Source organism: Ochotona princeps, chromosome 1 (assembly GCF_030435755.1).
Source record: "Ochotona princeps isolate mOchPri1 chromosome 1, mOchPri1.hap1, whole genome shotgun sequence".
Taxonomy (NCBI): Eukaryota; Metazoa; Chordata; class Mammalia; order Lagomorpha; family Ochotonidae; genus Ochotona; species Ochotona princeps.
In genome coordinates, this window is record NC_080832.1 from 50,649,526 (window position 1) to 50,665,671 (window position 16,146).

The 16,146-nt window shown below is 48.6% G+C and overlaps 1 protein-coding gene and 1 pseudogene across 3 annotated transcripts in view; one reads left to right on the forward strand and one right to left on the reverse strand.

The window, feature by feature from the left end:
• Positions 1 to 16,146, forward strand: part of FYN (FYN proto-oncogene, Src family tyrosine kinase) — a 231,985-nt gene that overhangs the window by 165,678 nt on the left and 50,161 nt on the right. For all 3 annotated transcript variants that reach the window (XM_058657505.1, XM_058657613.1, XM_058657562.1), the window contains 3 exons: positions 1,149 to 1,406; positions 7,992 to 8,088; positions 15,210 to 15,308. In XM_058657505.1, the coding sequence (XP_058513488.1) occupies positions 1,160 to 1,406; positions 7,992 to 8,088; positions 15,210 to 15,308 (443 nt within the window). In that variant the 5' untranslated portion in view covers positions 1,149 to 1,159. The remainder of the gene's footprint in view (positions 1 to 1,148; positions 1,407 to 7,991; positions 8,089 to 15,209; positions 15,309 to 16,146) is intronic.
• On the reverse strand, positions 9,097 to 12,131 carry LOC118758256 (NADH dehydrogenase [ubiquinone] 1 beta subcomplex subunit 4-like; annotated as a pseudogene).

Below are 16,146 nucleotides of genomic sequence, written 5' to 3' on the forward strand. Positions count from 1 at the left end.
ACACAGGAGACCCAGATGAGGCTCCTGGCTTTGGCCTAGCCCAATCTTGGCTGTCACAGCCATCTTGGAAGTAAATGATCTCTGTTTCTGTTTCTCACTACCTCTCCCTCACTCTCTCATTCTTTCTAATAGGTAAATAGATAATTTTTTTGTTTGTTTTTTTATTTTTTTTAATCTATTTTATTGTATTGTTGTTGACAATCTTTACATAGTTAATTACAGTTAAAGAAAGAAAAAGGAAAAAAAAGGTTCAGGGGGATAGGGAAGTGGGTAATACTATTATGTCCATATTGTTTCCATCATGTATCTGAGGTGAAGAGGGATATTGAGGGAGAAGCTCCACCCGTTTTCCCACCCACCCCAAGTCCCGGATGTGGGGCATGCTCTGAGATATTTGCTCAGGTGGTTTTAATAGTTCTCCAGTTATGAATCGCTGCCAGTTTCGCTCAATGAGGTCGTCCACTGATTGATATGGTCCATCATAAAGTCTCCGTTTGCCCCATATTTCGCTGCCAACATATAGCTGAGATGAATGATTGGCCTGTTCTGTCTTCTGTCTTTTCTTGGTTAGAGTTCTGAGTCCAGCAGTTTGATTGGGGAGATCTCCAAAGAAACTTTGAGGTATTCCCAGACTAGTTCCACTGGTTGATGTAAGGGCCGAACCAAACTGGACTGCAACCCCCATTGGTTCCAGTGCAACTCGGGACCGAAAACAGAACCAACCCAGCAATTGTAACATACAAGATAATTTTTTAAAAGAACAGACAAGATGGAATTTTAGGTGTTTCTGCCGTAAAGAAATGTTAACAGCATGAAGAGACAGATCCCTTTACCCTGGTTTGACATTCCACATGGTAGCCATAAGTATGTCCACTTTGTAGGCTTTATTACTGGGCTGCTCCAGGCAGGTACATGATGTCAGAGCTGCCTGATGCTAGGAAAGCGACTACATGGCAGACCTTGCGCTCTGGTAATTCTTATCATCCCAGCATGCAGGGAACAAACACGACCATCAGGTGCAGAGATGGAGTCCTCTGCACTATCCTCTCTCCGGGACACCACTGTCCCCCTTCCCGCTCATCCCCATTGGCCCAGGATGCCCTGACGTTTCCAGCCTCCACTCAGTGCCTCCCTTCTGTTTTTGACAGGAGTTTAGATAATGGGCTGTGTGCAATGTAAGGACAAAGAAGCAACAAAACTGACGGAGGAGAGGGACGGCAGCCTGAACCAGAGCTCCGGCTACCGCTATGGCACAGATCCCACCCCTCAGCACTACCCCAGCTTCGGCGTGACCTCCATCCCCAACTACAACAACTTCCATGCAGCGGGCGGCCAGGGGCTCACCGTCTTCGGGGGTGTGAACTCTTCGTCTCATACTGGGACCTTGCGCACCAGAGGCGGGACAGGTAAGCCAGGTTGGGAGCCCAGGCTGAGGCATGGGGTTAGGGAAGAGGAAGCTGCTCGCAATCCTGTTTCTTTTTTTTTTTTTTTTAAGATGTGTTTGTTTTTATTGGAAAGAAATATATACACAGAGAAAGAGAGAGACAAAGATTTTCCATCCACTAGTTCAATCCCCAAGTGGCTGCAACAGCCAGAGCTGAACCAATCCAAAGCAAGGCGCCAGGAGCTTCCTCCAGGTCTTGCATACAGGTGCAGGGTTCCAAGGCTTTGGACCATCCTTCAGTGCTTTCCCAAGCTACAAGCAGGGAGCTGGATGGGAAGTGGAGCAGCCAGGACATGAACACCAGTACCCATATGGGATCCCGGTGTTTGCAAGGCAAGGATGTAGCCACTAGGTCATCATGCTGGGCTGGCAATCCTGTTTCTTAAGTCATTGCCTTGCAGTTTTAATGCATTTATTTATTAGAAAGGCAGAGTATAGGGGGTAACAAAGAAGAGCAACAGAATCTTCCATCTGCTGGTTTACTCCTCAAATAGCCAGCATAATTGGGGCTAAGCCAGGCTAAAATCAGGAGCCAGGAACTCTATCTGGGTTTCCCACATGGGTGGCAAGTGCCCAAGTATCCTGGCCGTAATCTGCCTCCCAGGCACATCAGCAGGGAACTGGAACAGAAACACAGTGGTCAGTATTCAAGCTAATACTGCACAGTGGAATGCAGGCATCCCAAGCAGCAACTTAGCCCAGTGCATCACAACACCAGCCCCTCTAAATTCTCATGGCAACTGAGCATTGGTGTACAATCAGTTCCCCTTGACTGAGAACCTATTATCTATTATTTTGATTAGTCTTCACCTATCCTTTGTCGCATGAAGGGCTGTGGGGGAAAAGCCAGAGCTTACTAAAAATAAATCAAAATGCCTGGATCCAGTTGTGTGAGGGACCCCAAGTTGCTGCTCTGTAGGATTCTACACATGTTATTGAACTTCATTGTTCTACGAGGTGCTGTTGGCCAAGGCCTCTTGGCCCTGCTGGCTGGCTCAGAATAACTGGAGCAGCTTCTGCAGAGCACAGGTGACGGAGCTTGTGTGTGGCACAGCATGGTGAGCTGCTACTTGGGGCAGCCATATGACAAGGCCTGGTTTGAGTCCCAGCTCTTCCATTTCTGGTCCAGCTTCCTGCAAATGCACATTCTAGGAAGTAGCAAGATGATGGCTCAGGTGCTTGATTCCCTGCTACCCACGAGTAGATGGGGCTCAACCTGGCCCCATCTTGGCTTCAGCCTGGCCAAACCCCAGCTATTGCAATGATTTACAGGGTGAGCTGAAAATAGACCATCTCTCTGTATGCTTCTGTCTACAACCACCTCTATCAGTATCTCTCTCTCCTCTCCCCCGCCATCTCTCCCTTTTTCTCATTCTTTCAATGAAAGAAAAATAAAATATATTTTTTAAAAATACGGCTGGCACCATGGCATAGCAGGCTAAACCTCCACATTTAGCACCGTCATTTCATATGCACACCAGTTTGAGTCCCAGATCCAGTTCCCTGCTAATGGCCTGGGAAAGCAGCAGAGAAAGACTTACACTCTTGATCCCCTTTTACCCACTAGGGAGATTCAGAAGAAGCTCCTGGCTCCCACCTTAGAATCAGTTGAACTCTGGCCATTTGAGGAATGAACCAGTACATGGAAGATCTCTCTGTCTCTCTCTGTCCTTCTCTCCGTAACTCTACCTTTCAATAAAAATAAATAAATCTTTAAACACATGCACATACAAACACACACAGATGCCTGAGCTCTATCACAGATATCTTGAACTAAAGGTTTCTAGAATGTGAGGTGGGCATTTGGTGCAGATTTTAAGATATTGCCTGGGTGGGATGCATATATTCCATATCAGAGAGCCTGGGCTTGAATCATGCTTCTCTTCTCCTAATTCCACCCTGACTCACACCCGGGAAAGCAGAGGTGATAGCTCAAGGATTTTGGCCCCTGGCACCAACGTGGGAAGACCACGTAGACTGGCTTCCTGGCTCTCAGATTCAGCCTGGCTGTTAGTTTGGAGAGTGAACCAACAGGGATGAGATTTTTCTTCCACCCCACCCCCTTCCTTGCATTTCAAATAAATGAAAGAGATAGATGAAAATATATACATAAAGAAAAGAAAACACCATGGGCCTCTGAGCATGTGTGTGTGTGTGCACATGAATGTATTCCCATGCCCACTTCCTTCCACGTTTTGCACACAGCACCTTCTCCCTCATCTTGCCATCCTCAGCCTGCCCATCACTTCTCCTCCATGGGCTGTTTGGCAACATGATCATTCAGCCATTCATCTTCGCTGATTCTCTCAGCTCTCTCTTTCCATGTGACTGACTTGATCAGCCCTGAAGTGTTTCCATGTATCTTTCACATTTTATTTTGCTCTTCCTTATTTTAAAACTAAATCTCATGTACCCTTAAGGGACATTTCTCTTTTTCTTAAGTGTCTTTCACTCCACACGGCTGTATTTTATTGCCATATATACTTGCTGAGTTAGCTAATAGTTTGTGAAATATCTGGCATACATTCTTGGGTATATGTTTTCTGAAATGCTTATCAGTTAGTTATCTTTCACATCTTTAGTCTTCCAACTCCCTCTCAGTATGTGAACCATGATAAGGAGATATTTAATGTTGCTTGTTCCAACAAGTGTTTTGTTTCTTACCAAAGTTGAAAAGAATGTGGCATCTCTCCACGTGTCTGGAAGCACATGTCTTTTGCACTGACCCACCAAGCCTTTCTACTAGCAAAGTTCCCACCACCAAGGCATTAGCTTTGCGCATAGCACATGGTAGGGCAGTTGTGACAGGGTCTCTGACCCAGAGCTCTTGCTTTTCTTCATGTTCTGCCTGGCAGAGGAAATGCCTAAGCTCCCACTGTACTGTAGGGACTCCAGTTTTCCCTTCAACCCAGGCCTTGCATGATATCACCCAGCACACCATCACCACCAACATCTTCCCAAGGGGCACCCGGAAAAGAGAAAGGAAGCAATGTGGCAGGAAGACACTTTAGGGCTGTCTGTTTCTCTCAAGGATGCAGAAAGGAAAAAAAAAAATTAGCCCAAAGTGCTTATGACACATCCCTGCCCACCCTGAGAAGCAAGTGCTTTGCCTGCCAAGCGCTTGATTCTACTGGCCCAGACCTCAGGCTTGTGCATTCACTCACCATTGTTGCTAGTTACACCTGTGGCTGTAGGCATCACACATTCAGGTCACTGGAAAAGGCTACCTGCTGAATGGGGGGGATCTGTACTGTAGTCAGGAACTGTCTTAGCCTAAGATCTGATTTCACAAAAGCTTCAAAGAAGCTTCCTCAGCCCCTCCTCCCTGCCCCAGAAGCAGATGTGTCTGTACCTGGAATGTTCCCATGACCAAGGCATTAGCTTTGCACACGGCGCACGCCAGGGCAGTTGTGTCAGAAGGCCTGACCTGATCCCTTACAAAGTTTGAAAGATAACACGTGATACCCTTAGTTGTTGGCAGGTTTTTCCACCTGATGGTATTGGGTTTTATTGAGGACACTTCAGAATGTTCATTTGTAGATGGAATTTAAAGAAATTTATTTTTGTACCAACATTTTGAAATCTGCACAGGATTTTGACCGTGTATGTTTTGCATGAACTTTTTGAAGACCTCTTGCTCATGGACTTCCTTCCTCACAGCACAGTATCCAGTCCCTTAAGGTCAGACACAGTGCTGCTCCTCCCTAGGCTCCCTAATCCCCTCCCTGGTCCCTAGACCCTGAAGACCCTTGATGAAAACTGACAGGAGGAGAGCAGGAATGCAGATCTTTGCAGGCTCTGTCTGCCGCACGGTGGAGCCAGTGGGGGTTATGTGGGGTTTTTTTGTTGCTTTTTTGTTTTCTTTAAATGTTTCTTGTTGTTTGTTTATTTGTTTGAAAGAGTTACAAAAAGAATGATAGAGAGATCTTCATCCACTGAGTCACTCTCCAGATGACTTCAACCGCTGTGACTGAGCCAAGCCAAAGCCAGGAGCATCTTCTGGGTCTCCCACATGGGTGCAGGGGCCAGTCCTGGAGCCCTCTTCTACTGATTCACAGGCACATTAGCAGGGAGCTGGATTGAAAGTCAAACAGCCAGAACTAAACCAACACTCATAACATATCAAAGGCATGGCTAAACCTGCTGGCTTTGTTTTTAAATTGTGTAATGAAGGAAACCTGTCAACAGGATGATAAATGAAGAATAAAAGTCTTTTCTGACCTCTCAAAGAAGCTGAAAGAAAGAGAGAGAGTTTCCCGATGAGCCCTGCTAAGATGGTGAGACGGTCTGGAGGTCACCCCTCCTATGCAATGTCCTAGCTGGGATGAAGTGCCAAGACCAGCCCTGCTGTGTTATCTGTCCTAGAATAGTCCCAGGGGCACAACTGGTCCCATCAAGCCACCTGCACATTAAGAACAGCAACTCAGGGCCCAGCCCAATAGCATAGTGGTTATTAAAGTCCTTGCCTTGCACGTGCCCCAGTGTCCCATATGGGCACTGGTTCTAATCCCGGCTGCCCGCTTCCCAGCCAGCTCCCTGCTTGTGGCCTGGGAAAGCAGTGGAGGACAGCCCAAAGTTTTGGGACCCTGCACCCTCGTGGGAGACTCAGAGGAGCTCCTGGCTCCTGGCTTCGGATTGGCTCAGCTCCAGCCGTTGCGGCCACTTGGGGAGTGAATCATCAGACAGATCTTCCTGTCTGTCTCTCCTCCTTTCTGTATATCCGTTTTTCCAATAAAAATAATAAATAATTTTTTTAAAAAAAGAACAGCAACTCAATAGAGAGTGGGGTCCATGTTGTGTGTCCAGTAGAACCTGAAAGGCGTTTGGGAATATGTGGATCTCAAAATGAGAACCCAGGTTGCAGAGAAACATGCGTGAGTGGTCAGTTGCTGTCCAACAACTCAACACAAAACCTAGTCACTTCTAGCAACATGGAAACATCATGTCACAGTTTCTGTGGGCCTGGTAGCCAGGGATGACCCAGCTAGGTGTTATGCCACAGCATCTCCCACATCTCACGGTCAGCTGCGATCATCTCACGGGTCAGCTGAAAACCATCTGCTTCCCAGGCCCAGTGGTATTGTCAGCACTCAGTCCCTCACTGGCCACTGGCCACCCTCTAGTCTTTGGCACGTGGGTCTTGCCAGCGTGGCAGCTTGCTTCCTCTAAGTGTACAACTGGAATTGACAACACAGGGAGTCCTGCCAGAAAGGCAAATGTCACCACCTTCTGCTCACTTAAGAGACAATCCATCATCTTTGCCCATGCAGTTGGTCAGAGGGAAGAACATGCTCTAAGAAAAGGATGCCCAGAAGCATGGATGCCAGGGAACAGGAATCACTGAGAACTATCATAGAATTCTGCCTGTTGGGACTGGCATTGGAATGCAGTGAACTAAGCTACCACCTGCTATACCTGTATCGCATTAATATGAGCAGCCAGTTTAAATCCCAGTTGCTCAGCTTCCCATCCAGATCCCTGCTTATGAGCTTGTAAAAGATACCAGAGTGTGACCCTAGTACTTGTCCCTGGCCATCCTTGTGGTGGGGAGGGGGGCCCTGCTGGAATTCCAGGCACTTGGCATTGGCTCTGGCAAAGCCCCAGCCACTGTGGCCATCTTGGAAATGGACCAGCAAACCTGCAGTGGAAGGATCCCTCTTCTCTCTTGTTTTCTCTTTCTTTCTCCCACCAGTCCCTACTCCCCATCCCAATCATTCTGCCTTTCAAATAAATAAATAAACCTTCATTACTCCCCCTCTCCACACACACACACACAAAAAGAGCTGTGCCTGTTATATAAAGGATATCCAAAGCCAAAGGGGTCTCTGGACATTTGCTGTTGACAGCAATCAGTTGTGAAGGAGGAAGAGGCTGTCTGGGGAGTGAACCAGAGGAAAAGACAGAGTGGCTGTATGAAGAGTGAGTGCTTCAGGACAGCAGGCAGAGGTGGGTGTTAGGCAGGAAGAGAGCAGGGGGGAGGAATCTGCTCTGTGCAGTAGGACAGAGCAGCTGAAAACTAAGGCAGCGAGTGCAGAGGCCAAGGGCAACCCACTTGCTAATTGGGTTTTCTCCCAGCTGCAGGAGTTTCCTGTTAGGTAATACCCGGCAGTGACATCAGGCCGAAAGAGCACTTTGTTTCACTCAAAATCAAACATGGCCTGCTGATGTAGGGTAACGGCTTAGGGTGGGGCAAGCTGTCATTGACACTGGCCTGTAAGTCTGAACCCCAGCACCACTGCAGCCACCCTGCAGTGATGGACATGAACTTGGTGTCAGTGTTTCTCTCCTCCCCTGGCTTCATTCAAAGAGAGGGCTTCCAGCCCCAGGATTCTATCAGATCAGACACACATGGCATTTTCTGGGTGAAGACCAAGGCAAGAGGCCAAGCCCTGTGCCTCTGCTTCTCACGCACTGATTACCCCACTTGGTCGCAATTGTAGTGCTAACCACGCGTGGATTTTGGAGGGCAAGACCTTAGCGAGGATTGCCATGTCTTAGAATTGGTTTTCCACTGTGTCGTCACTGTCTCATGATTTTCTTTCGCCAGGAGTGACGCTGTTTGTGGCCCTCTATGACTATGAAGCACGGACGGAAGATGACCTGAGCTTTCACAAAGGAGAAAAATTCCAAATCCTGAACAGCTCGTAAGTTTGAAGAGGGACGAGGAAGGCCACCTGGATATGCCATCCAGGCAGGGGGAGGGTTGCCATGTTGTCAGTCTTTGGCTCTTCAGATAACTGGGATACAAGCAGCCCACCTGCTACACTTCCTGTTTCTCAGTAGCATCGCCTAGGAAGAGCCCACAATGCAATGCAATCTTCAACCACACTGTTTGTGTACAAGCTGCGTTTGGGAGAACCCACACAGTGGCAGAGACCATGGGGGTTGGCTTTAATTCTAGAGTGTTGCCGTCCACTGCCACCATCCGTGGCATTTCCACAAACGGGCGGTTCCTCAGGCTTAGCTCCCCCCACCGTCCTGCTCCCCATCTTGGGATTGCCCTTCACGTTTCAGATGCTGCCCCTGACAAAGCCCTCACTGGAGGCTGGCAGCGAGTCCCTCCTGTCTTCAGAACCAACAGCCCCTGAATGCCACTGCAGTTGGTGAAGCCTGTCATGGAGCTGCCCCTAAGGAAAACCAGGAGGTGACTCAGTGCTCAGTGAGTTGCAAGAGAGGACCTGTTTCAGCCACATGTGAAGGCCTGCCATGTGTTCCTTTTCCAGTGTGGCCAGGAGGAGCAGTGGCTCACAAGCAGTGGGGCCATCTCACTGTTCAAGTGCCAGACTTAATGCCTCTCGGAAAGGCAGAGAGCACAGCTGGGGCAGATATCCTCAGGGATAGTAAACATTGTCCCTGTCAGACTGAGACAGCGTCCAGAAAATTCCAGGCCCCGAAGAGTGGTGGGGTCCTGGCCGGGATTCCCCAAGGGTCCTTGGGAGCACCCCAGACAGCCAGACTTGGTGGCACAAGAGGTGCCTCTTCTCCCCCCAGCAAGCCTGACAGCAGATCATGCTGATGAAAGGACCCTTCGGCAGCTTTCCCACAAGAACAAGGCAGCTTCACTCACAGGACACATCGCAGGAAAGCACAGTGTCCTTTTTCTTTTTTAATGATCAATATAGGATTTATTTCAGCAAGAATACATATAGTCATCATGAGATGTTAAACGTCCGACCCAATTTTCCCTCCTGGGTAAGTTTTTCTTTCTTATTGCTGTCCATCTTGAAAACATGATACGGGGCCCAATACCAGGCAAAGCTCTCAGGAGTGGAGTGGGCCCAAAATTTGGATAGATGTTAGTTGATCTTGCATGTCCAATAACTTAAGTCAAGATCTTCGATGAGCCTTCAGTGTTTGGGGTCATTGTCCTGAAGCAAGTACTCACGTTTAAGCCAGGCTCTTATGGCCAGCTGCTCCACTTGCACCTGCTGGGTTTCCGGAGATAGGTCGTATTCGGTCGGACTGAGGGTAGACGGCAGAGTAGCCAGGCCACACCACACAAGCACAGTGGTCTTTTTTTTTTTTTAAGATTTGTTCATTTTTTATTACAGCCAGATATACACAGAGGAGGAGAGACAGGGAGGAAGATCTTCCATCCGATGATTCACTCCCCAAGTGAGCCGCAATGGGCCGATGCGCGCCAGTCTGAAGCCGGGAACCTGGAACCTCTTCCGGGTCTCCCACGCGGATGCAGTGTCCCAATGCATTGGGCCGTCCTCAACTGCTTTCCCAGGCCACAAGCAGGGAGCTGGATGGGAAGTGGAGCTGCCGGGATAAGAACCGGCGCCCATATGGGATCCTGGGGCTTTCAAGGCGAGGACTTAAGCCGCTAGGCCACGCCGCCGGGCCCAAGCTTAGTGGTCTTTAAAACAGGCCTGAGAAACTGCCTGCTTGGGAAGTCCCCCTCCCCCATCCCTGGTATACCTGCTGGCTCTCCACTGAGAAGCAGCAGCAAGAGACAAATAGCTTGGAAGACACCGTCTACACAGCTACTGAAGAGTTCTGTGTTCATGTGACCCCCTGTCAGCGCTAATCGAGCTGTGGTTGTAGTTTAACTTCTTAGTAAAATGCATGAAGGAAGTGTGTGTTATCCAAAGTGTGCATGGCAGTGGATGCAGAGTCCCGACTGCCCCTCTGCTGTCCGTTGAGATGGTTTACAGGAGCGAGCCCATGAGCTGTAGGCTTTACCACAGTTGTTAGGCATGCAGTTTTGCTGAATTTTTTATGAATGCAACACACCTGTGCAGCCAGCACTCAGATCATCAAGAACACTACCTGCCATGTAGACGCCCTCTGTTGAAAAACAGTGAACAGCTGCCTTTTGGGAAGGCTGCTATACTGCAGCCACAAGCAGAGTTCCAAGTGTTCTCATCTATTTTTTTTTTCTGACAACTGTCGTCATCTGACATCTCAGGAGCCAGGGGCCCTGGATCGGGCCCAACTGCCCAAGTGTCTCCCTTGTAGCAGGCAGCCGAGTCCGGGGTCAGCTGGGAACTAGGCATCCTGAGGTCAGTGTCGAGTGTGATCTAGAGATGGCCGGGGTTCCTCCCCATCAAAGGGGATGGAAGCATTGCAGTCTGGGGAAGGTTTGGGAACAAGAGGAGGAGGGTAGGGAGTCTGGCTTTGTGCTCCCGACTTCCCATTCTTTGTTGTTAGACTGAGTCTCCAATGAATACTGTCTTGTCAGAGTCTGTTAACTCATTGAGTCCAAAGCACCCTCCCCATTCTCAGTGTGTGCCTGACCTGCCAGGATTGGGTTAGAAATAGGAACAAGATGGGTAAATTCTGAAAGATGATGAACCCAGGAGTAGTAGGAAGAACAGCCACAGCTCCCTCAGGGTGTGGGGGTCTCTCCACCCAGCGCACGGTCCTGTCTGAAGGTCAGCCCCCATCAAAGTCAAGGACACGATACCTGGACAGGATCTGCATGTCCTCAGACTGAAATTCTGGAGGCGCTCTCCCAAGGACTCCCCTTGCCACAGTCTCTGCCTTGTGACTGGCAGGCAGGGCTTTGGCTGTGTACACAGTCCCTGACCCTGTCCTCTTGGAAGAAAACACCACAGAAGCGGGGGTTCCCCCCCTTTAATGCTTTTCCTTCCGCCCATGGAAATTCCTCATCCTATGTGCCATTTTAGATGCCCTTCTTCAAGGTTATGGGAAAGAAAAATACGGTTTGTGTAACGAGATACAATATCCTGAAGTCAAGGGTAATAACAGGGAAGAGAAAACTAGGAAAGGAAAACAAAGCCGGTGCACAGAAGCAGATGGCAGGAGCTCCCCTCCCCCGCATGCGCAGCCTCTGCCTTTTTCCCTGGGGTGGGGAGGGGCAGCTGCCACACCCTCCTCCTCTGTGTCCTCCCACCCCTTCCCTGGCCTTAGAGTTGCCAAGAGGGACATGCACTGTGGGGGCTGTGCACCTGCAGCTGTGCCAGAGGCAGATGCTCCCAGGACCAGAGCTCTGTGTCCTTTGCGAAGTTGTAATTTAACTTGAACCCATTTTGCTACACTTCTGTGAGATCCTCCATCTTACTCCACGGTTTTTACCACCTCGAGGCAGTCATGCTAAATCACAAGAAAGGTTTCTAAACAGAGAGTGGAGCTGGAGCGGGTTTTCTGTTTTTTGTTTGTGTGAGGTTGGGAGGGGGGGTTGTTTTTGGGTTTTGGCCTGGGCAAGTTCTTTTCTGTTGATAAGAATTCCTGGCTTAGAGCTCCCACACAAAACACTTGATAACACTTTTGTAGATATGCTCTGTGGAAGTAAAAAGAGACCATGTTCAGAAAGATTTCAGCGTTTATAATAAAAGGTCTCCCCTGGCGAGTATATTGAGGCAGACTTGGATTGGCAAACACCACATCTTAGCTCCACCCAGGGCCCCTGGGCCTGTAAGCCTTGGGCTTGGCGACAGGCTCTTTCAATCAATCAAAGGCACACAAGGGAAGAGCTGCTGTGTAAAAACTCAAGAGCCCTTCTAAACCAGCACTTCAGATCTGTTTGAATCAGATGAAGATAACAAAGAATATCTTGCAGCGGGCAGCGGAGGTGGGAGGAGTGTGGAGAGCAGACAGCAAACCAGTTAGATAGGAGGAGTCCACTCTTGTTTGCTTTAGCAATGGCCCACAGCAACCCATTACATACTTGATGAGGAACTAGAAGAGAGGTGCCCACCCCGGCTCCAAACTTGGACATGCAGCAATGAGGAGACACTGGATCAGAGAGGATTGTATACATGTGTGATAATATATCACTGCTGCTATAAATCTAAATATATATATATATTCTGTATTATAAATATATTTATATAAACAACAGTGACCACACATAAAATATAAAGAAGTTGGAAAAAACTTACCAAGTGCAATTTGTTGGAAAGATTTGCACGGGAAGGACAGTTTGACAAACTGAAGGTTGAGTAACGCTTGCAGGTACTCCCAGATACCCCAGAAACAAGGTGGCAGAGCTCCTGTCAGCCGGTGTGACTGAAGAATGGTGTTTTGGTTCCACAACAGGGGACTTAGTGCATCTCAGAGCCAGCCCCGCTGGGCACCACTTGTGGCGTGCCCTGCAGAGTCCACTGAGCATTTGACACCCTCTCTATCTCCTTTGACACGAAGGTGACCCTGGGTGACATAGAAAAAGCAGGAGCCAAAGGGTTTTTTTACCTTTCTCCTGAGTAACTGAAAACCTTGGTGAGATTAATAATGGGGCCATGCAAGAAAATCATGAATTCTTGTTACGTGACTTTAGAAAAGGCTGACAGATGATCTTCAATCTGTGCTAAGTTATCCAGCTGCCTAGACCCGAAGGAGATCGAGTAAGTGCTGGGCTGAAGCTAGCTTCCTGCATACCAGGTCATCTACATAAACCTGGATCCCTCCTAACCACTGACATTGATACATACCCTAACACCACTGCTGGCCTCTCTTTCTCCTCATTTAACTCTGTAAGAACTAACTCCATGGAGGATCTGGCATCTAAAAATAAGCGTCTGCTACAAGCACTGAATATTTTCTTTTCCTCGCCATTTTGGGGGCATTTCCAGGATGAAAGGTGTGGGAAGAGATTAAGGGTATTGTTAAAATTTTTTTATGATGAAATGTCTCCATCTAGTGGAACTTGAGAGCAAGAAAGGTTGTCATCCTAATTAAAGGGAAGATGGAGTCTCCAAAGTCCGTTGCTGACATTTATACAATGTTTAAAGAAAAAAATTTAAATGCCACCCATGTTCTGATATAAAGACTTACGACTGTGTTTCTTTTGGGGGAGGCAGAGGATGGAGACAAGTGCAGACTGCTGAATCTCACCTTTGATTTTCCGAGTTGAACCTGTCTACCCTGGGGAGTGTCTGCCACAAAGGAGTTGCAAAGCAGTGTGGCTGCCACACAATTAGTCACACTCTAGCTCTTCACGCAGGCAGCGAACTCTTGGGTGTTCCTGTCTGCCTGTGTGTGAGGGAGTATTTTGTAATAAAATCTGGATGTTAATGTTAAGGATGTGATTAAAGGACTCTGAGAATGTAAGAATGATCATCTCTCCCCCTTAAACATATGGTAGAAAGAAAAAGAGAGAAGAACTAATGAGAACATAAATTTTTTTAAAAAATCACCAGAGGGCAGGTTTTTGGTATTGTTAAGTTGTGACTTAGGAAGCCTACATCTGAGTGCCTGGGTCCCAGTCCCGGCTGTTCTACTTTCAGATCAGCTTCCTAATAATGCACGTCCCAGAAGGCAGCAGGTGATAGGTCCTGCCACCCCAGTGGATGATCTAGATGAAGCTCTGGCCTCAGCTTCCACCTGGCCCAGCCCTGGCTGTTGAACCTGGAGACATAAAGGCTATCACTGGCTCACTCTCTCACTCTTTCTATCTCCCTCTACCCTTCAAATCAAATGAATGTAAATAATCTAAGGGAAGAAAAAAAAAAAGACTTTTGCTGTTGGGCTGTTCTCTGAGTTCTGCCAGTTATTTATTTGTGAAACTTTGCAGAGCTGCCCCCCAGCACTCCTTGCCCTCCAGCCATTCGTGCCATTGCTGCTGCTCTGAGCTCATCTGTAGGGAATGGGACTCTGGGGGAAGGTTTGGGCTTAACATGGGGCCTGGTGATTCCTGGCCTAATTAAGTTGGGCTATGGAGGATCTCTGCCTGGCCCCCAAAGACTGCTCATCATCTCACGTGCACCTGGGTGATCACTTTTATCTGTCATGTTCACTCATTATGTGAGAGTTGAGTCACAAGCTCCCCCTCAACCCCCAACCCTCTCTGTTCACATCCTCCCGCGGCTCGCAGATGGAGACTGTGCTGTGGTGCTCAGATTTTCCCACCCATCCTCGCACATGCACACACAGCTGTCCTCTCCTACTCTCCCTCCCTACCCCATCCCACCCCCATACTCGGGCCAGTGCAGTAACGCTCTGAGGGGGTAACCTTGCATTGAAATGCCCGAGGAAGGCCTGTCCTGCCGTAGTCTGGGTCGTGACAACTGCAGAAAGATGTGGCTCCCCATGAACTAGGTGGGGAGTCCCTGTGTATGTCCATCCCTCGTCACACCTGACAGGTTCCCTCCCCAGAGCATCTGCAGCCTTTGGTGCTTAAGTCAACTGGGGCCAGGAGTTCTTGTAGCTTCTTCCAAACAGAGGACTCTCCCCAAGCAAAATGCCCACCTCTAAAAAAAAAAAAGCCCTCTCATGGCCAGGTCCTACCTTCTTCTCTGCTTTCCCTTCTCACTCCCCTTTTCCCCACTTCTTTATTTTTAGTTACTTATTTGAGAATCAGAAAGACATCCAAAGTTTCCATCCTCTGGTTCCCTCCCTAAAGCTCCCCTTCTCTGCTACCAACAGCTAAGGCTAGGCCAGAGCCAAAGCCAGGAACTCAATCCTAGTCTTCCATGTGGGTTGGCAGGAACCAACCACTTGAGCCTCACCTGCTGCCCTCCCCCCTGCCCCGCCGGGGTCTGTCTTAACAGGAACGTGCACTCAGGAGCAGGAGCCATAATTCAAAGCCAGGCAGTCTGATGCAGGATGCTCCAGTCTTCCACATGAAGGCTAAATGCCCAGCCCCTGGTCCTACAGTCTCCATTCACAAATATGGCAGAAGACAACTGTGGCTTCACCTCCCACTGCACATCCTGTGTGCTTCATGGTGGGAATGGGGCAGGGGGGTTAGGAGAAAAGGATCCAGACCAGGAAACTCAGGCGCCAGCAGGAGTCAGCACCAAACCAGTAACCACAGTGGTCATAATCATCTCTCTCTCTCTCTCTGTTTTCTCCCCAGGGAAGGAGACTGGTGGGAAGCCCGCTCACTGACGACCGGAGAGACGGGTTACATTCCCAGCAATTATGTGGCTCCAGTTGATTCAATCCAGGCAGAAGAGTATGTTTCGCTGTTTTAACTGCTTGCCTTGAAAGTTGCTTCACACACGCAAGCACACACACACACACACACACACACACACCCCTCAACTTTGTTCAGGAAGAAGACAGATCCCCTCAGTGGCTTAGGGGCTGAGAGCATGTGGCTGTGCTGTGTGTTACCCTGTCGGTCACACACTCTTGCTAACTTCCCAGATTTCTTTATACCTCTTTCTTTCTTTCTTTCTTTCTTTCTTTCTTTCTTTCTTTCTTTCTTTCTTTCTTTCTTTCTTTCCCAACTTATCTCTTCTAGGAAAGTTTGTTTCCAGACCCTGAATGAAAACCCAATACCTTTTATCGCCTCAGAAAAAAAAAAATCACCTCAAAAATACAATAAAATTCTAGCCACAATATGTATTGTTGTCACCCCAAGTCGCTATATCCCCTGTGTTAGAGAGACCTGAAGCAAGGGGCAAAACATTAGGAAGGTTTGTCCTTGAACGTGATCAAAAAGGTTGAAAGCATCTCACACTCGGTGTGCCCCCACCACTTGGAAAAAAAACGTGAGACTGGGTTTCAAACACGCCCCTCCTTTGGATTGAGGTCCCTATGGGCTTTGTGGGAGACAGTAAATAGCCAGTGAGAGCAATTGAGGTGTGTGGTCAATGGGTCGAGGGGACCCCAGATGGAATAATTATTACGGAATAATTATCTTTTCCCCTCGCGGGCCGGGGACTGACAGCCGCTACAGAGTGGCTCCTGTGTAAATGATGGCGCTGGGCCTCATTTCGCTGGTTGGGGACCTCAGCTCTCTCCCTGACACCCGGGGGAGCTGCCTTGCTAGGAACGGAGTGAAGGCA